This window comes from Amyelois transitella, chromosome 24 (assembly GCF_032362555.1).
Source record: "Amyelois transitella isolate CPQ chromosome 24, ilAmyTran1.1, whole genome shotgun sequence".
NCBI classification, from domain to species: domain Eukaryota; kingdom Metazoa; phylum Arthropoda; class Insecta; order Lepidoptera; family Pyralidae; genus Amyelois; species Amyelois transitella.
Window position 1 is genome coordinate 6,811,482 of NC_083527.1, and position 22,269 is coordinate 6,833,750.

General features: G+C 39.2%; 2 protein-coding genes across 2 annotated transcripts in view; one reads left to right on the top strand and one right to left on the bottom strand.

Moving 5' to 3' along the window:
* Positions 1 to 14,482, top strand: part of LOC106139174 (rhophilin-2-B) — a 93,829-nt gene extending 79,347 nt beyond the window's left edge. The window contains exons 6-16 of the mRNA XM_060951147.1: positions 142 to 283; positions 1,392 to 1,483; positions 2,177 to 2,326; positions 2,802 to 2,933; positions 6,443 to 6,521; positions 7,247 to 7,342; positions 8,423 to 8,543; positions 9,925 to 10,055; positions 10,657 to 11,285; positions 11,668 to 11,820; positions 12,534 to 14,482. Of these exons, the coding sequence (XP_060807130.1) occupies positions 142 to 283; positions 1,392 to 1,483; positions 2,177 to 2,326; positions 2,802 to 2,933; positions 6,443 to 6,521; positions 7,247 to 7,342; positions 8,423 to 8,543; positions 9,925 to 10,055; positions 10,657 to 11,285; positions 11,668 to 11,820; positions 12,534 to 12,734 (1,926 nt within the window). The 3' untranslated portion in view covers positions 12,735 to 14,482. The remainder of the gene's footprint in view (positions 1 to 141; positions 284 to 1,391; positions 1,484 to 2,176; positions 2,327 to 2,801; positions 2,934 to 6,442; positions 6,522 to 7,246; positions 7,343 to 8,422; positions 8,544 to 9,924; positions 10,056 to 10,656; positions 11,286 to 11,667; positions 11,821 to 12,533) is intronic.
* Positions 14,483 to 14,689: 207 nt separating this feature from the next.
* Positions 14,690 to 21,932, bottom strand: LOC106139177 (mitochondrial S-adenosylmethionine carrier protein-like). Its single transcript, XM_013340568.2, has 6 exons — positions 21,668 to 21,932; positions 21,290 to 21,410; positions 20,410 to 20,555; positions 19,927 to 20,025; positions 19,100 to 19,255; positions 14,690 to 16,534 (listed from the first exon to the last, which is right to left on the bottom strand). The coding sequence occupies exons 1-6, from the start codon at positions 21,722 to 21,724 to the stop codon at positions 16,259 to 16,261; spliced, it is 855 nt and encodes a 284-aa protein (XP_013196022.2). The 5' UTR covers positions 21,725 to 21,932; the 3' UTR covers positions 14,690 to 16,258.
* Between the last annotated feature and the right edge of the window lie 337 nt (positions 21,933 to 22,269).

Below are 22,269 nucleotides of genomic sequence, written 5' to 3' on the forward strand. Positions count from 1 at the left end.
GCAAGGGATATAGACGTGACTATATGTATGTATTAATAACATTTTACATACATACATATGTATGTACATATGGTCGCATCTATATCCCTTGCGGGGTAGACAGAGCCAACAACATAATAACATTTTATTCCCATATTCCAGGCGATGCGCACTCCGGTCCGGTCTACGGCGGGCGTAGCTCTGCTATTCAAGTATTACAACCAGCTGTACTTCATTGAGAGGAGGTTCTTCCCCCCAGACAGGTCTTTGGGGGTCTACTTCGAGTGGTTTGATTCGTTAACCGGTCAGTATTTTCTTCTTAAAGTCCTCTTTTAAATGTCATCCATCCAAAAATGTACCAATATGGTCTCCGCTCAGCAAATGACAATATTTAAGACCTTGTTGTACTCATATTATGCAAAAATGTCACAGTGTGATATTTGTGAAGTTGACGTTGTTAAAGAAAATGCTGCAGTACAATTTGTTACCGCTGCTTCTGCACTGACGCCTTGGTAGCGGCAGTAAACTTAGTTTTTAAGTAATTTATTTGACGTCAACCAATGTTGTGAAACTAAAAGTTTTGACAATTATTAAGCGATATGAAGTATCCTATAATAATGAAAAAAAATTTTGAAAATTAAAATAAAATAGAAATAAAACAAAAACTACATGGGGGAAAGCTAGTATATAAATAAAATATATATCCTACTAATATCATAAATGCGAAAGTTTGTGAGTACGGCAGGATGTCCCCCAAAAGTTGAATTCAAAGTATATAAGCCCACACGTTAGTCACCTTTTACGACATCCATGGAAAAAATATGTAGTGGTCATATTCTTTTGATGCTGGTAACCGCACGGGACGTATATGTCGCCTCATATGTCATTAAGTGAAGTCATAAGATATTTACAGACCACGGATATTTTTTTTTTTTTAATATTTTTTTTTTTTTTTTGGGACAAATTACACAGATTGAGTTAGCCTCGATGTAAGTTCGAGACTTGTGTTACGAGATACTAACTCAACGATACTATATCTATATAACGATAGATATTGATTCGCAACGAACGTAAGATACAAATTCCCTTTTTTTGTCAAAATATAAATTTATTCTTGTAAATTATTTCATTTACAAGAATAAATTTATTTTGGCGGCCTCTGTGGCGCAGCGGCAGTACGCTTGTCTGTGAGACCGGAGGTCCCGGGTTCGAATCCCGGCCAGGGCATGATGAGAAAAGAACTTTTTCTGATTGGCCTGGGTCTTGGATGTTTATCTATATAAGTATTTATTATAAAATATAGTATCGTTGAGATAGTATCTCGTAACACAAGTTTCGAACTTACTTCGAGGCTAACTCAATCAGTCTAATTTGTCCCGTATATATTTATATTTATTTATTTATTATTTCAGGAGTCCCGTCTTGCCAAAGGACAGTCGCTTTCGAGAAAGCATGTGTCCTGTTCAACATGGCTGGCATTTACACACAAATTGGAGCCAAACAGGTATTACTAATTGTTTTATTGGTATATTTTTATGAAACTGATGACTACTACATTAATTAACTTACTGAATCCAAATAGCTGAGCGTGGCTTATCAGTCTTTTCAAGACTGCTGGTCCTGACTACCCCTTAAAAGATATAGACGTGATCATATGTATGAATGAATGAAAAACAATTAACTGACTGAACTTCTATAACATGAATTCAGTCAGTTAATCAATGTAGTAGTCATTAGTTTCATAAAATAAGTCTACCTCGCAAGGGATATAGACGTGACGATATGTAGGTATGTATGTCCGCATATAGTATAGTTGAGTTAGTATCTCGTAACACAAGTCTCGTACTTACTTCGAGGCTAACTCAATCTGTGTAATTTTTCCCGTATATATTTATTTATTTAATGTCCGCGTGGGTTACCGTGCCGTGTGGTATCCGGCATCAATACAAAAAAGAATAGGGCCACTCCTTCCCATGGATGTCGTAAAAGGCGACTAAGGATATGCTTACAAACTTGGTATTCTTTTTCAGACGATAGGCTATCAACCTGAAACTATAGAATTGAGATTCAAAATCTCAATTCTATCATTAAGCCAAACAGCTGAACGTGGCCATTCAGTCTTTTCGAGACTGTTGTCTCTGTCTACCCCGCAGGGGATATAGACGTGATTATATGTATGTATGTCTGCGCACGTCAGGAGCGGCACTCGTGCGCCGGTCTGGACGGCGCGGTGGACGCGCTGCTGCGCGCGGCCGGCACGCTGCGGCACATCCACGAGAACTTCACCAACGCGCCGTCGGTGGACCTCGCCGCCGACACGCTGCTCGTGCTCGGCACGCTCATGACCGTGAGTTGTTGTTTCGTTCGTTTCGTTCATTCATTCTTAGTTTTAAAGTCCATTTCTAATTTTAAAACCTGTTTGGTTTCCTTCCACCCAAATGTTTACTGGAAGAGATTGCATTAGCGATAAGTCCGCCTTTGTACCGTCTCTATCTGCTTTGTGCTGTTTTGTATGTTTTACTCTCATGGTGCAATAAAGAGTTTTATCTATCTATCTAATGTACCTACACTCGGTTGGCAAATTAATGAATATGAATAATCACGCCTTGCGGGGTAGATAGAGCCGGTAATTTATTAAAGTGACAGATTGATAGACAATCGCCTAAAAATTTGGATTCTCCAAATATTGTAAGCCTATTCCTTAGTCGCCTTTTACGACATCCATGGGAAAGAGATGGAGTGGAGTGGTTGTATTGGTGCCGGGAACCACACGGCACCACACGTATGAATCATGTATGATGTATGTATGTATACGTTGCCAGGCGCAAGCGCGCGAATGCCTGCTGGAGAAGCTGCAGCTGCAGGCGCGCGAGGCCGGCGCGGGCGACGTCAGCCTCGACCTGGCGCAGGAGGCGGCGCAGCTGGCGCACGTGTACCGCCAGCTCTACGACAAGGTGGGTGTACAGTCGGCAGCGAGGCCTGGCACCAGTAGAAGCACCTCCTCTATACCGCTGAGGATAAGGCCAGGCAGGAGGCGGCGCAGCTGGCGCACGTGTACCGCCAGCTGTACGACAAGGTGGGTGTACAGTCGGCAGCGAGGCCTGGCACCAGTAGAAGCACCTCCTCTATACCGCTGAGGATAAGGCCAGGCAGGAGGCGGCGCAGCTGGCGCACGTGTACCGCCAGCTGTACGACAAGGTGGGTGTACAGTCGGCAGCGAGGCCTGGCACCAGTAGAAGCACCTCCTCTATACCGCTGAGGATAAGGCCAGGCAGGAGGCGGCGCAGCTGGCGCACGTGTACCGCCAGCTGTACGACAAGGTGGGTGTACAGTCGGCAGCGAGGCCTGGCACCAGTAGAAGCACCTCCTCTATACCGCTGAGGATAAGGCCAGGCAGGAGGCGGCGCAGCTGGCGCACGTGTACCGCCAGCTGTACGACAAGGTGGGTGTACAGTCGGCAGCGAGGCCTGGCACCAGTAGAAGCACCTCCTCTATACCGCTGAGGATAAGGCCAGGCAGGAGGCGGCGCAGCTGGCGCACGTGTACCGGCAGCTGTACGACAAGGTGGGTGTACAGTCGGCAGCGAGGCCTGGCACCAGTAGAAGCACCTCCTCTATACCGCTGAGGATAAGGCCAGGCAGGAGGCGGCGCAGCTGGCGCACGTGTACCGCCAGCTGTACGACAAGGTGGGTGTACAGTCGGCAGCGAGGCCTGGCACCAGTAGAAGCACCTCCTCTATACCGCTGAGGATAAGGCCAGGCAGGAGGCGGCGCAGCTGGCGCACGTGTACCGCCAGCTGTACGACAAGGTGGGTGTACAGTCGGCAGCGAGGCCTGGCACCAGTAGAAGCACCTCCTCTATACCGCTGAGGATAAGGCCAGGCAGGAGGCGGCGCAGCTGGCGCACGTGTACCGCCAGCTGTACGACAAGGTGGGTGTACAGTCGGCAGCGAGGCCTGGCACCAGTAGAAGCACCTCCTCTATACCGCTGAGGATAAGGCCAGGCAGGAGGCGGCGCAGCTGGCGCACGTGTACCGGCAGCTGTACGACAAGGTGGGTGTACAGTCGGCAGCGAGGCCTGGGACCAGTAGAAGCACCTCTCAATACCGCTGAGGATAAGGCCAGGCAGGAGGCGGCGCAGCTGGCGCACGTGTACCGCCAGCTGTACGACAAGGTGGGTGTACAGTCAGCAGCAAGGCCTGGGACAAGTAGAAGCACCTTAATACCACCAGCTTTAGGATAAGGTGTATTGTAACCTTAAGGCCGGGATGTAGCTCGACCTAGTGCATGAGGCCGAGTAGCTCGGGCACAGGTACACAGGTATTGTCAGCAATGAGGCTTGGTCTCCGGCAGGGTACAAATAGAAGCACCTACTCTCAATACCGCCAGCATTATAACAAGGTGAGTGTGTACAGTCAGCAGCGAGGCCTGGTCTCCGGCGGGGTACAAGTAGAAGTACTCTCAATACCGCCAGCCAATTCAGTCATTTGGAAAGTTGCAAACTGTCTTCTGGTATGTGGCTCGACCTGGTGCAGGAGGCCGAGCAGCTCGGGCATATCTTTCGACAGCTTTATGACAAGGTGGGTGTGTACAGTCAGCAGCGAGGCCTGGTAGAAATAGAAGAGCCTACTCTCAAAACCGCCAGTTTAAGAATAACATACATATGGTCACGTCTATATCCCATGCGGGGTAGACAGAGCCAACAGTCTTGAAAAGACTGAATGGCCACGTTCAGCTATTTAGCTTTAAGATAGAATTGACATTCAAATAGTGACAGGTTGCTAGCCCATAAGGTTAACATTTTAACCTTATGGCCTAAAAGTACTGTCAAACCCCGAGAGGGTAATGACACTGACTTAGAGAAGCATTCGGAAAGTTGCAAACTGTCTTCCGGTATGTGGCTCGACCTGACGCATGAGGCCGAGCAGCTGGGGCATATCTTTCGACAGCTGTACGACAAGGTGGGTGTACAGTCAGCAACGAGGCTTGGTCTCCGGCAGGGTACAAGTAGAAGTACTCTCAATACCGCCAGCCACTATTTGGAAAGTTGCAAACTGTCTTCCGGTATGTGGCTCGACCTGACGCATGAGGCCGAGTAGCTCGGGCAGGCCTACCGCCAGCTCTATGACAAGGTGAGGGTGTACAGTCAGCAGCGAGGCCTGGTCTCCGGCGGGGTACAAGTAGAAGTACTCTCAATACCGCCAGCCACTATTTGGAAAGTTGCAAACTGTCTTCCGGTATGTGGCTCGACCTGACGCATGAGGCCGAGTAGCTCGGGCAGGCCTACCGCCAGCTCTATGACAAGGTGAGGGTGTACAGTCAGCAGCGAGGCCTGGTCTCCGGCGGGGTACAAGTAGAAGTACTCTCAATACCGCCAGCCACTATTCTGAAAGTTGCAAACTGTCTTCTGGTATGTGGCTCGACCTGGTGCAGGAGGCCGAGCAGCTCGGGCATGTCTACCGCCAGCTCTATGACAAGGTGAGGGTGTACAGTCAGCAACGAGGCTTGGTCTCCGGCGGGGTACAAGTAGAAGTACTCTCAATACCGCCAGCCACTATTTGGAAAGTTGCAAACTGTCTTCCGGTATGTGGCTCGACCTGGTGCAGGAGGCCGAGTAGCTGGGGCATGTCTTTCGTCAGCTTTATGACAAGGTGGGTGTACAGTCAGCAGCGAGGCCTGCTACAAGTAGAAGCTAGTTTTTCCGTTGATTTAAATGGAAAATTAGATATTTTCCATTTAAATCAACGGATTCATTATTATTAAGTATGTACCTACTTACGTACTCATGATTAATGGACTATTTATAGTTGGAAAATAGCTGTTGCCTGCGACTTCGCGTAAATTTCGAGTTGAATCTACAATAATGTGAAATAAATCAATATACTAATCATATGAAATATTAACTTAAATATATGACCTACAAGTATATTTATTGACTTGAATTACGCAATTATTATCAAACTGATTTTCACTTATATTTATAGATAACTATGGTATAGGTATAATGCTGTCATACAATGATAAATGACTTTGAATTTTAAATTTCGTAACTTATTTGCAGGCAAACTCATGCCTTGATTTCATTCAAATGACGATAACTTTTTTTTTAGTGAACCGATTTTGATGAAACAAACTTTAAATGTTTTCTGAGTTAAAACAAAGCAATCGGTTCAGTAGTTTCGGAGATAAGCGTGATCATACATACCAACAGACAGACAGACAAAAAAAATAAAAAAAAACATTTTTGCTTTCTATTATTCATACTAAGTGTCCCTCTATCCATTTCAGTCATAAATACTAAATGTACAGACAAAATATTTTTACTGTTTTATTATATGTCTATACATATAATAAAACAGTAAAAATGTTTTGTCAAAGTTCACAATGAACAAACCTAATCTATATTAGGTTTGTTCATTGTGAACTTTGACAGTTAGTACATTAACTGTAATCTGTTTTTTCAGATGCAATCGGAAGGTGTTTTGAATTACGTGCCATACTCGTGGGTCTCATTGGTCCATGTCAAGACTGAGTTTTATAAAGGTAAATATATTATTTAGTGCCGTGTGGTTCCCGGCACCAATACAAAAAGGAATAGGACCACTCCATCTCTTCCCATGGATGTCGTAAAAGGCGACTAAGGGATAGGCTTACAAACTTGAGATTCTTTTTTAGGCGATGGGCTAGCAACCTGTCACTAGTTGAATCTCAATTCTATCGTTAAGCCAAATAGCTGAACGTGGCCATTCAGTCTTTTCAAGACTTTTGGCTCTGTCTACCCCGCAAGGGATATAGACGTGACCATATGTATGTATGTATGTATATTATTTATCTTGCTCTGCGCCAACGCCGATCTCCTGTTTGGTTTCCTTCCACCCAAAGTTTGACTGGAAGAGATTGCATTAGCGACAAGTCCGCCTTTGTACCATCTCTGTCTGTTTTGTATGTTTTACTCTTATGGTGCAATAAAGAGTTTTGTCTATTGCTCTATCTATATTTTTTGTTATGTATTTAGTATCTATGAACATATTCTTAAATCATCATCCTGATTGTGATATTATATGTGATCATATGTATGTATGTATCATTAATTTGTACCTATTTAATGTCAAAAAAAATTTAATTACCTACAATTGTAATGCCAAGTTTATAAGCCTATCCCTTAATCGCCTTTCACGACTGCCACGGGAAACGCATAGAGTGGTTCTATCCTACACTGCTGAGAACCACACGGCACTAATTACGTTACAATATGTTTGTTGTTCCAGCGTTAGCTCATCAATACTGCGCGACGGGTTTACTGAACTCGCGCGCAAGTAAAGAACGACTGGCCGCTCTGTATGGAGACAGAAGTACAGAGAATGGTAAGTCAGCTCAGATTACTCTTTATCTTTGTTTCATATAGGAATTTATGAAATAAAACACATTCGAGCTTCGGCTGCATGATGACGCCATCCCAAACTGTTTTATTGTATGTCCGTTACAAACTGTTAGTCTTTGACAATGACATTGACACTCATAGATAATTAATCATAATATGACACAATCTTCTTTACAGAGTTATACAAAGATGATTGGGAACATTCTCATTTATTTAGGATCGGGTCTCCTTTCTAAACTGAGGATTATATATGTCTTGTAATTCAGGAAACCAGACGAATTGTATTCATTATTACATACATACATACGGTCACGTCTATATCTCTTGTGGGGTAGAGAGAGTAGAGACATTGTTGAAAAGATTGATAGACCACGTTCAGCTATTTGGCTTAATGAAAGAATTGAGATCCAAATAGTTACAGGTTGCTAGCCCATCGCCTTAAAGAAGAATCCCAAGTTTATACGCCTTTCCCTTAGTCGCCTTTTACGACATCCATGGGAATGAGACGGAGTGGTACTATTCTTTTTTTTTTATTGGTGCCGGGAACCACACGGCACAACATCGCTCCGGATTCCGCTACATAGTTATATGAACCTTGTGAAAACGAAAAGGTAAGTAGAAATACTCTGACCACCTCGCATTTTCATATCGCTTCCTCGGACGTTACAGATAACGTTAGCCGCTGATTAATGAAGGTTGATCAACTAAATGATATTACACTAATATTAACGACTTTTCTACATACCTACATACATATGGTCACGTCTATGTCCCTTGCGGGGTAGACAGAGCCAACAGTCTCGAAAAGACTGATCGGCCACGTTCAGCTATTTGGCTAAAAAAGAATCCCAAGTTTGTAGGCCTATCCCTTAGTCGCCTTTTACGACATCCATGGGAAAGAAATGGAGTGGTCCTATTCTTTTTTGTATTGGTGCCGGGAACCACACGGCACTTCGCTTTTCTATTCGCGCCAAAAAGTGTATAACTTATTTCAAACCGGTAATTTTTTTTTTTTTAATATGTGTGATGATGAAAGCAGGATATCTCTTTTTTATTTGACCAGGTTCGTCAGGATCCCCGGTGCCGAAGGATCAGGAGCTGGACCAGGCTGCCCTGGGGCGAGCTCACCTCGCTGAAGCCACCGCTTTGTATGAAGAAGCCTTGAGGCTGCAGCGGATGTGCAGGTAAGATATTACCACGTCTATGTTTTACTTCTTGGGCGGCATATGAACTACTAGCTGTGCCCGCGACTTCGTCCGCGTGGAATAGTTATTTTGGGATCATTGAAGCCCTCAAGGATGAATAGTTTTCCCCGTTTTTTTTTCACATATTCCATTATTTCTTCGCTCTTTATAGTTGCAGCGTGATGTTATATAGCCTAAAGCCTTCCTCTATATATGGTCTATTCAACGAAAAAGAATTTTTCAATTCGAACCAGTAGTTCCTGAGGTTAGCGCGTTCAAACAAACAAACTCTTCAGCTTTATAATATTAGTATAGATGTAAATCTTGAAAGTATGAGAATTAACGTGGCGCGTCCCATAAGTTGACTCAGACGTTAACTCCAAATTACTCACAGCGTCCCAGTTTATAAAAGACTAGCGACCCGCCCCGGCTTCGCACGGGTGCAAAATTCAAAAAAAATAAACATAAAAACCTTCCTCTTGAATCACTCTACCTGTTACAAAAAACCGCATCAAAATCCGTTGCGTAATTTTAAAGATTTAAGCATACAGACAAACAGACTAAAATAGCGACTTTGTTTTATAGTATGTAGTGAAGTACTAAGTCAATCTGGTTCTATTTGGTATATTTTTTCACTTTGTGGTCGGCAATTGCTAGGCGTGGAGTCAGTAGCGCTTTCCTATGAGAACTTAAATCCTGATGTTTGTATCAGGGTTAACGGGGCGTACACTTACTGGTTCAACATTGACGAAGGTGTTAGAAAAATGTCACCTTGGCTGTTCAACCTATGGATGGTCATAGATTTCAAAATGTCTAATAGTTTCTAAATGCAATTTCGATTTTCAGTGGCTAGTTTTACCCATGTTGTTTTGAATTCGCGATTGTATTTGATAGAGTGAAATTCACTCACAGTAATACCCACTTAACTAGTTACTGAAACTATAGACGTGTGCAAAAAGTCGGACAGAGTTTTACTAAACGGCAAAATGAGGCAGCAATGGTATTCCGGGCCACTGTATATGAACGCCTCACGCACACACGAGAGGCGTTTATATACAGTGACAGTTTATAAACGTAATGGCGGCCAGCTGTCACATTGTTGGTGAGAACACACAATGTGACAGCCGACCGCCATTACGTCATAGATTATCTCACGAATGCAAGTTTTCTATCACTCACGCATGCGTACAACGCCGCCATTACGATGCTTCACTTTTTTTCTAACCACACTCCGTCCGCCTCTTTTACTACGTCTACAACTTATGTCGAATGTAACGTCCTGTATCATACGATGCTTCACTTTTTTTCTAACCACACTCCGTCCGCCTTTTTTTCTACGTCTACAACTTATGTCGAATGTAACGTCCTGTATCGGCGGCAGGGAGCTGCGCGGCAAGGAGGCGCTGTCGCGGGCGGTGCGCGCGCAGCTGGAGCGCGCCGCGCGCCTGGCGGGCCGCGCCGCCGCGCCCGAGCCCGACTTCACCGACCTCATCGACGCGCCGCGAGTGCTGCGTCAGTATACCGCATTACATATTACATACATACATTGTTTCATATAGGAATTTATGATTATTTAGGATATTTATAAATAAAACACATTCGAGCTTCGCTTGCATGATGACGCAATCCCGAACTGATATCTCTCTTGACAATGACATTGACACTAATATGACACATACATACATACATAAATCACGCCTCTTTCCCGGAGGGGCAGACAGAGACCACATATATCCACTTGCCACGATGCCTGCACAATTCTTTCGCTTCATTGATAACTCCCTTCATCAAAAGACCGTAAGGCCACGTTCAGCTGTTTAGCTTAATGATAGAATTGAGATTCGTGACAGGTTACTAGACCATCGCCTAAAAAAAGGATCCCAAGTATATAAGCCTATACCTTAGTCGCCTTTTACAACATCCATGGGAAAGAGATGGTGTGGTCCTATTTTTTTTGCTTTTGGTGCCGGGAACCACACGGCACTTAGTATATCAGTATTTATAAATACTACATGTATTACGCGCGCACGTAGTGTACTGTGACGACATCTCTACGACTCAAGTCACAACAGCGAAATATTTTAGTTATAATATTAAAACATTTCTCTTACAGCCTCATCCAAATTCCAACTAGCACTGACGCCACCGGACTTCGCACAGCACAGGGTCGAGGACTTGTTCAAATCGTTAGGACCAATCGCAATATTTTCAGCCAAACGACACTGGAGCGCACCACGACTCGTACAATTACAAAAGAACAGAGAAAAACGCAATTCAAGAAAGGAAAGAATGAATGGAAAAGTCGATGATTATGAAGAGCTAAGAAACGGAATGAAAAGAGTTAACGAAAAGCGTGACAGATCTGAAGATAACAGCGCTTATTACAATCAAATCATTAGAAGCGATGAAAAATATACCGATGAATATGATAAAAAGAAACTACATAGAGTTATGAAGCAGAATGGAGTTTATATTAACAGTTATAACAATAATAATTACGATTATCATCCGAAAGTTATAGATTATGATTCCAAATATGATTACAGGAATAGAATTGATGGTAATGAGAATGGGGTTAATGGAAAAGTGAAGAATGGTAGGGAAAAGAAGAAGAGTGATTTAAGAAGAGTTGCTAGTGAATATAATGTGTCTTCTAAAGGTGATGAAGACGGGTTTGGGTTTTCTGTTAGAGGCGACGCGCCGGTTATTATAGCCGCTGTGGAACCTAATTCTTTGGCTGAGGTAATATTTAAATATTTTCCCGAAAAAATAATTAAATAATAACTCTTTCTTAACTAAATGCGAAGCATTTAATTAATTTTTACTACAGTACCTGTAAATGAACTTCAAGACATACTTTTTTAGATCAAATTTGCTGGAAAGATGTAGTATGTGTGTAATGTAGTTATTCCAACGGGGTAGAAAGTAATAAAAATTATTCGAAAACGCTTTTTAAAAATAACTACCATCGAAATATTATAAGATACGTAATCATTTTGTAAGAGTTTCTTATTTTAAAAGTTTCATTTACATGGACTAAAACTGTTTGTTTAAAATAAAAATACAAATTTCCATAAAAACAACCACAAAAGATACTTATCAAGACAAAAACATCTAATTGCAGATTGGTGGTATGCGAGAAGGCGATTTTATAATATCAATAGGCGATAAGGATGTGAAGTGGAGTTCCCACGAGGAAGTCGTGAGTCTCATTCAGCTGAGCGGAGACACGCTTACCATGAGACTCGCCACGCCTATGGACAAGAGCTGCTTGAAGGTAAAAACATGTTGAAAATTATCCTATTAATATTATAAATGCGATAGTTTGTGAGTATGTCAGTATGGATGTTTGTTACTCTTTCACGCAAAAACTACTGAACCGATTACGATGAAATTTGGTATGTAGGTAGCTGAAGACCTAGAATAATATAGAGGCGACTTTTCATCCCGGAGTTCCCGCCGGATTGATAGGGTTTCTATACGGACGAAGTCGTGGGCGGCCTCTAGTAAGAAATAAAGGCAATTAAAACATTTGAGATGAATCACGTAAAATGTGCAGTGAAATGCTGTCTTTATTGGATTTGTAGAACGGTTCAAAACGTTTTTATCGCTCATTTTTTAAATACCGATCGAGTAAGACCGATAATTGACACTAGATGGCAGCATAAATATTACTACTTGATGGCAATTTTTTTAAAAACGAATGAACCTTCTTTTAACAAAAAAAGCATTTTTGTGTTCATGTCATTGAAATAAACAACCACCATCTTTTGACATGTAAAGTGCTTAAATACGAATAAGATGTGTGCCGAATTGTATTTTTGATATTACATGCAAATATTATGAGAGCCTTGTTGAAATTTAAAATTGCAAAGAAATTATTCCAGTCACAACGTTATTAGTCCACCTGCGCGAATCAATGGCATGCACTCATAAAAATAAGAAAATTAAAAAAAAAAAATAACATTTCTTCAACTCCCAACACTCCAGGCCTCCCCCGAGACCACTCGCCAATCAAACTCCAACCAGGGCTCCGTGTCGGCCGCGTCCACCGCGTCCAGCGGCTCCACAGCCGTCACAGCGAGGTCTTCAGCCCGTCGGGCGCCATCTTGGAACCCATTCCGACGACATACGGCCAGAGATAACAGCTCCCATAGAGGATCCCATACGAGCAACGTTATTTTCAGATAATTATGTTTAACGCCATCTAGTGACTTAATTGTGTACGTATGGGCGTAGAAAAAAAGGCGGATTTAGTGTGGCTTAGAAAATAGTCAAGCATTGCAATGGCGGCGTTATACGCACGTGTAAGTGACAGAAAACTTGCATTCGTGAGACAATCTATGAAGTGATGGAGGCTGTCACACTATTGGTGAGTGTGTGCGTGTATATATACAATGAGCCTGTCATACTATTGTTGCTTCATTTTGCCGTAAAGTAAAACTTCGTCCGCCTTTCTTTCTGCGTCTATGTGTGTACGTATATATTTCTAAAGATTGTGTATTTCAATTTATGAAACCTGTTTTTTTTTATAAAAAAATTGGCGTGTCCTTTATACTACACGATTTAGTCGTTGTTTTATAAAAAGATTATAATATAGTATTTTATCTTTGTAGCATAATGAAAATGTTTTGCATATTTTGTTTAACGCCATCTGTTATTTAGTTTCTAGAAATGAAAATTGGATTGGATTTAATTTGTTACGGTTTTAGGTTATTTTTTATTACCGCCTTCATATGTTTTTTTTTAAATTACTTTTTTTCATTATTTCATTCCCATCGACTAGCGCTCCATTTAAATGTTTCAATATATTATATTTATGAGAACCTTGTTTATAAAATAGTATTTACATTTTTATTCAATTTAAATTGCACATTTATCATATTTATCGTTAGATCTATCATGGCTATGATATTCCAAAGCCTTTCTTTCATAAAAGATACCAAATAATTTATGTTTATTTAAAACTTTTTCAACCTTTATTATAAAAAATGTTCATATATTTTTCTTGTAGTTAAATTATTTCAAATAACTACTTTATTGGAAAATTTAAAAATAATAAACAACTTATAAATAAATACTATTTAAAAGTATGAATAATACTGTATTTGTTTTATAAATTAAAAATAAGTTTTTAATTTGAATTTATATTAGAACAAATTGTCACATCTTTTAAATTATAAAGGCGTGGACAGTTGTTTCCTATTATATATTATATTCCTTTGTTTTTGTTTTAATAAAGCAGGTCTTTTTTTTCAGAGTATTTGTTATTTTGTGGCTCAAGAAATAATAAATATGAGAGAAATATAGTAAGTTAAAATAAAAAAGTATTATTTTGAGAATGTAAACAATAAATTGCATGTTTTTTTCTATTACTGTATACTTATATATGGACGGAGAAAATCTTACATACAATATTTTTAGACTAAATTCTCATTTTTTTCCTACCTCTTATTGAGACTGTATATATGTATATCTTTCATTTTATACAAACATAACTTCCTCTGTTAAAATGGTTGAGAGGTCCTTCACTAATTATTTACTTAAATATTTTTATTCCTTACTTGTTGATTAAAAAAATATTTTTTGTTGTAAAATTGATTTAAACTTGAAATTAATGTTTCTTTACTTATATTTGTACTTAAAAAAAATTACTTTACTACAATTTTACAGATATAACTTTTCTTACTACAATTAAATGTGATAATCCACATCACAAAACTAAAAAGTTAAAAAATGTGTTCTCATATTAACCGTCCTTTGTTACTAAACATTACGAAGTAACATCTTTATACATAGTATTAGTATATTATAAATATATAATTTAACAGTATTTTCAAATATATATTAAGTTGAATTTTGGTTGTGATCGATCTATAAAAAGTCAATTAACTTTTAAAAATACATTTAATTGATCGCACCCAGAAACTATTAAGAAAATTATAGCAATTTAGTTAAAGATTGTGTCACAATATGAAAAACTATGTTTTTGTGTAAAGAGTATGTAATTTAGATTATAAGGGTGTATATCCGTGTATAGAGAATTGTATAAGATAGGTTATGAATATTATTATATATATAATTGTTGTAAAGAAAAAAATTATATCTTAAAACACATATCTTGGAAAATAATAAAGTTTATTTAAAGGCACACTCGGTGTTTATGTAAAATTATTATTTACAATTGGTTTTCTTTTTTGGCATAGGTTAATTTAAACAATTCCTCATAATATGTATTTCAAAAGAATAACATATCAACTGTTTTGATCAGAATTTTCTCAGAGCAACAAAACATAAATTATAACCAAATCATAGTGGTATACATATTTAAACTTTAAAATCTTAATAACAAAAACAGTAAATTTCCATATTTGTAAAAAAAAATATATAACATATTTTTTAACCGACATCATAAATAGTTGTACAATAATATTAATAATTCTTAATTTATTAATATTATTTTACAACTATTTAGAAATTTACTTTAAAAGAAATTGTAGATAAATGCATGAACCAAAATAAAGGGAAACTTATCTTTGATAATGGCAACAAGAATAAAATACACTTTATTACACAAATAAAAAATCCTATGATTATGTAGTACTCATGTACGTACCATTTTTCACACAGGCACCGTTAAGTTTGTCAAATCTTAATCACATATAACAATAAAAAAAACGTACGGCTACAACGTTATTTAATAGTTATTTTAAAATGATTGTAGGTACATATTGTTCGTTTCTACAAATAAAATATATTACACGTTATCTACCCTCCTATACTGTCTTCACAACCTTCATATTAAAAATTAAACTAATAACAAAATTCTTAAAATGTCCACTAACAAGACATAACAACCACATCAAGTGGTCATTTAAAGAACAAAAAAAAACACTAGTTGCACCATTACTTAGCGTTTATTTAAAGATCTCACCTAAATTCACCAAATCACCATGAGAAGTGATCATTTTTGAAAATAAAAAAAACACAGCGGCGCCCCACCTAGTGGTCATTTTAGGAACTAAACACAACAGTGGCGCCATACCTAGTGTTCATTTGTGGAACTAAAACACCTCACTAATAAGTCATTTTAGCTACTAAAATACTTGTCAATCTAATATACGAACGCCTTGCAATGGTCGTAAGCGCTTAAGAAGAACTAAAAACACAGTGGCGCCCTACCTAGTGGTCATTTTAGGAATTAAAAACACAATGACGCCTGCGCATCTTGTTACATTCAAAACTTTCAGAACTAAAACACCACATTTAACTATATGTACTTTCTGATAGTTTCACGACGAAAAACACTACATTACATCATTTTAGCAACCTTCAACTGTCCAAAGCGTCCTCAACGAACGCCTTACAATAATCGTAAGCGCCGAAAAAGAAGAACCCGCCCAGCATGAAAGCGGTGCCCCGGGGCGCTACGCCCGCAAAGTCTAATATTTACTTATATTAATGCCAAATTACAATTTCCTTAATAAAAGAGTCTTGCTAGAATTTAAAATGAACCTTTGTATTCAAAAGCGACATCTAGTGGTCATTTTAGGAATTAAAAACACAACGGCGCCTGCGCTAGTTGTTAAAACACTAGTGGCGCCATACCTAGTGGTAACTTTCAGAACTAAACACCATATTTAATTATATGCACTTCCTGATAGTTTCACGACGAAAAACACTACATTACATCATTTTAGCAACCACACACAACATTATCTATCCAAAGCTTCCTCAACGAACGCTTTACAATAATCGTAAGCGCCGAAAAAGAAGAACCCGCCCAGCATGAAAGCGGTGCCCCGGGGCGCTGCGCCCGCAAAGAGCCCTCTAAGGCCGGACTCCAAGTAGATGTCGGAGAGAACGGGCACTATGCGCAGCTTACGCGCCACAGTGTAGTGCTCCGCTAACATTATACGCGTTTTGGCGAGATCCAGCGGAGTTGTGACGGCGGCTGCAAATCCGCCGGCTACTGAGCCGCAGAGGGCGCTCTGCAATATACATACATATATATACAGTAGCGCTCAAAAGTATTTTGACAAGGCTACTTTTGTTATTATTTTTTTTCTGTGTTGTTCTAAACAAAAGCGGTTATTACTTTGATAAAATTTCCGATGTACCGCAACTACAGTGACAAACAAGTTTGAACTTGTTTGTTTACTTCATGTGCCTAGATGAAAACACGTTCATACTTGCGCTCAAAAGTATTTTGACAGCAAGTCATTTCCCAATTGCCAGTGATACCGTTCGCACTGCAGTTCTGATTTTTTAATAAGCAATAAGTTATCATCTATTAATTATGCCTAAAACTAAAGAGTACTCAAATGACATCAAAAATGCTGTAATAGCCGCCCTACAATGTGGAACGTCGCAAGCAGAAGTTGCTCGGAGTTTTAAATTGTCACGACAACTTGTAAGTGCGTGGAATAAAGCTTATAATAAACGTAAATCTGTAGAAAATAAGCCTCGAAGTGGCCGTCCGAGAAAAACCACTTCCAAGGAAGACCGCTTGATAAAGAAGTTATCGACGAGTGATGTCCGAAAATCGGCTGTACAAATAAAAAACGAGTTACAAGAAAACTATGACCTGGCTATTCATGTTTCAACTGTCAAACGTCGGTTAAAGGAGTTTGGATTACATGGACGACGCCCAACAAAGAAACCATTGATTTCTGCTAAGAATAGGAAGCTGCGCCTTGCGTTCGCGAAAAAGTACAGATCCTGGACGAGTTCAGAATGGTCCAAGGTGCTGTGGAGTGATGAAAGCAAATTTAATTTAGTGTCATCTGATGGTATACGGTATGTGCGACGCCCTGTAAATAAAAGATTTGATGTCCGTTACCAAATACCCACAGTAAAACATGGCGGTGGCAATGTTATGGTTTGGGGATGCTTTTCTAGTCACGGTGTTGGGCCATTAGTTAAAATAGATGGTATTATGGATCGTTTTGTTTACGCCGAGATATTGAAGAAACAAATGCTGCCGTATGCTCAAATAAATATGCCACCTGGCTGGTTATTTCAACAAGATAACGATCCCAAGCACAAATCGAAGCATGTGAGTGACTTCATGAAACTCGCGAAAATCAAATTCCTGGAGTGGCCCAGCCAAAGTGCCGATCTAAACCCGATAGAGCATCTTTGGGAAGAACTGGATCGCCGTGTAAGATGTCGAAACTATTCAAACAAGGATGCTCTATACACAGCACTGAGTAACGAATGGAGCAAAATTCCTATTGATCGTTTGCAAAAATTAGTTGACTCAATGCCGGCGCGTTGTGAAGCTGTCCTGAAGGCAAAAGGCTATGCAACAAAATACTAATAAAAAGTTTCGAAAATAATGAACACAAATTTAATAAAAAATAAAACTTTAATTGTCTCAATACTTTTGAGCAGTCACACTGTGGATAATGTTTTTTTTTTTTAAGTTTATCTTCACATTCTAATACATGAGTAAGCTCAATATGCAAAAAAAAATGCTTTACATGAAATATAGTATTTGATTTAAAACAATTTCGTTTTTATTTTTTGTAATATCCAATAAATTCAGCTTGTCAAAATACTTTTGAGCGCTACTGTAATCACGTCTATATCCCTTGCGGGGTAGACAGAGCCAACGGTCTTGTAAAGACTGATAGGCAACGTTCAGCTTTTTGGCTTAATGATAGAATTGAGATTCAAATAGTGACAGGTTGCTAGCCCATCGCCTAAAAGAAGAATCCCAAGTTTGTAAGCCTAGCCCTTAGTCGCCTTTTACGACATCCTATCATACATACATACATATAATCACGTTTATATCCCTTGCGGAGTAGACAGAGTCAGAGGTCTTGTAAATGCTGATAGGCCAATATTAATATTCAAATAGTGACAGGTTGGTAGCCCATCAAAGAAGTATCTCAAGTTTATAAACCTATCCCTTAGTCGCCTTTTACGACATCCATGGGAATGAAACGGAGTGGTTCTATTCTTTCTTATTAGTCTACCCCGCAAGGGACAAATGTTCTTACGTACAGTGACGTCAGTTTCAGATACTCCCTGACCTTTGAATAGAACAGAATAGATTTATTTTCAAAAAATTTGATACAATGTATCACTAAATGACGTCACATCACTTAAATCTAACTATAACTACTGCAGCTTCCAAAGCGCACGCGTAAAAGAAGCGGCGGAACAAACTACACTGCTTTACTACTTTGTCAAGGACATCCCCAGATATTTTTATTATTTACTAGAGGCCGCCCGCGACTTCGTCCGCATGGAAACCCTATCAATCCCGCGGGAACTCTGGGATAAAAAGTAGCCTATGTGTTATTCTGGGTCTTCAGCTACCTACATACCAAATTTCATGGTAATCGGTTCAGTAGTTTTTGCGTGAAAGAGTAACAAACATCCATACATCCATACAAACTTTCGCCTTTATAATAGTAGTAGGATATTCATAATGAACTTAAAACACAGTTTGACTGCGGTCAGTCTCATTTAAGCTTACATACTTCTATAGAAGGATATATATATGATCAAGGTACGTTCGTCTACGCTTACCATCTACAATTTACCTGAAAACTGGTGATCTTCCCGTCATTGTGACTCTTCACCATGTTCTTCATCAGCTCCCACACGGGCAGTTCGATGAAGCTGAAAGGCAGGTCCCTGGCGACAGTTGACAAATAGCCTCTGTAAAGGCCCTTGCGAAAGCCTTCCGTTTTGTACGCCTGGGGGGGGAGAAATGGGATATTTTTCACATATGTACATACATGCATACATATCATGAGTATTCATGAGTGAGTATGGTATCGAAAGTCAATTAGTTAATTTTTGGCACTTTTTGACGTCATTTTACATTTCAATAAATGTAATTTACATACTTACCTACATACATACATATAATCACGTCTATATCCCTTGCGGGGTAGACAGAGCCAACCGTCATCAAAAGACTGAAAGGCCACGTTCAGCTGTTCGGCTTAATGATAGAAGACGGGTTGCTAGCACATCGCCTAATAGAGGACTCCCAAGTATATAAGCCTATCCCTAAGTCGCCTTTTACGACATCCCTGGCAAAGAGATGAAGCGGCCCTATTTTTTTTTTTTATTGGTGCCGGGAAACACGGCGTATATTTAAATAACATTTAAGTTAATTCTAGTTAAAAAAATTGTTAAGGATGGACAATCCTTATCACTAAGGGGTATGATAAATAGATGTTGGCCAATTCTCAGACCTACTCAATATGCTCACAAAATTTCATGGATCGGTCAAGCCGTTTCGGAGGTGAACGGGAACGAACATTGTGACACGAGAATTTTATATACCTTTTATATGTTACATACATACATGTTATAGGTATATAAAATTCTCGGAAACAGGTGAAATGTAGGTGTATACCTCTAGTAATATAGAAACGCTGCTCCTCTTAGCGATGCCCGCATGCGTCTGTTTCCTTTGCTTCGCTATTTCTGTCGGCACTCTGATAACGCACGCTAGCTGTAAAAAAACAACATTACTTTAAAATCTGTGGCGACTTCAGTAACGTCACACGCCATCAACCAATCACTTGCATATATACAAATAAGAGTGTGGAGTTGGACATTGGGTACCTTTCGGCAGGATAAAAACTAAAATTCCCGTGCGATTTGCGAGAAACCTTTTATGGGTGGCGCTAAATTTGTCGCTTTTTGTTTGGTAAAAGCTTAAATTTACATACAAACTATATGTGTACAAAAAATCTTATTTTAAAAAAAATATCTATTTCTGTTTAAATAAAAAAACACGCCAAATCCTCAGAGAGGTAGGCAGAGACTACTTCTTTCCACTTGCAACGCCACATCCTCCCGCTCGCTACAAGAGTAGTAAATGACCATAACTTACAACTTCTCCGATACCGGCGGCTGTCATATGAACTATGGGGGCGTACTGTACGGGTAACAGTGGTGACACAACCTTCTTGGTGCTCTCGTACGATACAAAGAATAACGCTGTGGTGGGCATCGAACTCGCTGCCACTGTCAAGAGTCCTGAGAAAAAATGACACGTTGAAATTTTGATATGCCAGGATATTGAAAAGGTGACTAAGGGTTAATAAACTTGGGATTCTTCTTGTTAGCGATGGGCTAGCAACCTATCACTTTTTGAATCTCAATAACATCAAGTGATTTGTTTCTTTTATAACTATGTACTTACTATTTTCTTGTTACTGTGTGAATTTCTATGCAATAAAGATATTACAAACAAACATGTAAATGTGGCCTTCCATTTGTTCCCAGACTTGTTGCCTCTGTCTACCCCGCTTCAGCTGTATGGGTGAATGATGGAACTGAGATTCCAATAGTAACAGGTTGCATGGTCTGAATTTGACACCAAAAACAAATACCTTGTCCACATGATGAAGAGAAAGGGTTGGGATCGCCTAGGAAATCTATACATATATTATAAAGCTGAAGAGTTTGTTTGTTTGAATGTGCTAATCTCAGGAACTTCTGGTTCGAATTGAAAAATTATTTTTTCGTTGAATAGACCATTTATTGAGGAAGGCTTTAGGCTATATAACATCATGCTTCAACTATGAGGAGCAAAGAAAGAATGGAATATGTGAAAAAACGTGAAAATATTATTCATCATTAAGGGCTTCAATGATGCCCGAAATAACTTTCCACGCGGACGAAGTCCCGGGCACAGCTAGTACCTAATACACGAATGATTATCGTTATGCAAAAATATCCTATTATTGTGAATTTAAATAATACCACACCTCTATAGACACCTTTGAAGCCACCGGACTTCTGGAACCCCTTCTCGCTTTGCAGCCGTGTCTTGAGTGTGTCCAGCGGGTACAGGGCTACATCTACAGAGACACCGGCTAGGGCTCCCGCCTACAAAATTATCATTTATTTAGCAAATTTTCTAGAAGTTTTTTTAACAAAAAGTTTCATGATTTATTGTTGTATTTTTTAAAACATCGTCATTTAATAGGCCAAATGAGTGTGTTTTTCTTGAGAATAGTTTTTGCAGGTGTATTTTTAGGCAAGCGAAAGACAAACATTGAAAAATAAATTGAGAAAGGTTATAATTTTAAAGACAGACAAGAAATGTAAACAGTCAATGAATAATGTTCTAAATAAATTCTCACCAACAAGGGCGCAATATATTCAGATTTCTTAGATTTAGGTTTCTCACCAGGCTCCATGGCCAGTATTATATAAAAATATTACGCAAAGTTGATAAAAATTTCAACATAAAAAATATATAATTAACTAAACGTGCAAAACATTTGATACATTCTATAAATAGCAAAACATAGAAAATTAATATTTTATCACATAAGATGACTAGTTTATAACTATTTTTCAAATATTCGGATTATTTCTAAACTTTCAAATTCTCGTAATTTTTTTAAAATTATTTTCACTGAATTCATTGTCATTGACATTGATAGACAAAATTATAATGACTTTGACAAAAATAAAATAATGTTGCCATAGTTCAAATTACTTTTACCATCACATTTATTACTGCTTAGAAATAGGTTGCGCATATTTTTAAGATGAATTTCCACGCAAATATGATGGTGGTGACCGATTTACCTACATTTATATAAATATTAAGTTTACTCAGTTCGAGTATTAAGGGGACCAACTTCCGTTTCGTGTACAATAATTGTATTAAAAATTGTCCATATTCATCCATTAATTGCAGTCAACCAATATAGTGGAAAAGTTAAACACTGGCAAC

What these genes read in the sequence shown, in the direction of transcription:
- LOC106139177 (XM_013340568.2), bottom strand. Translation starts at nt 21,724, where the DNA reads ATGGAGCCTGGTGAGAAACCTAAATCTAAGAAATCTGAATATATTGCG. An exon ending in AATATATTGCGCCCTTGTTG is followed by an intron (nt 21,411 to 21,667) that starts GTGAGAATTTAT and finishes ATAATTTTGTAG; the next exon opens with GCGGGAGCCCTAGCCGGTGT. An exon ending in CCGCCGGTATCGGAGAAGTT is followed by an intron (nt 20,026 to 20,409) that starts GTAAGTTATGGT and finishes GTTTTTTTACAG; the next exon opens with CTAGCGTGCGTTATCAGAGT.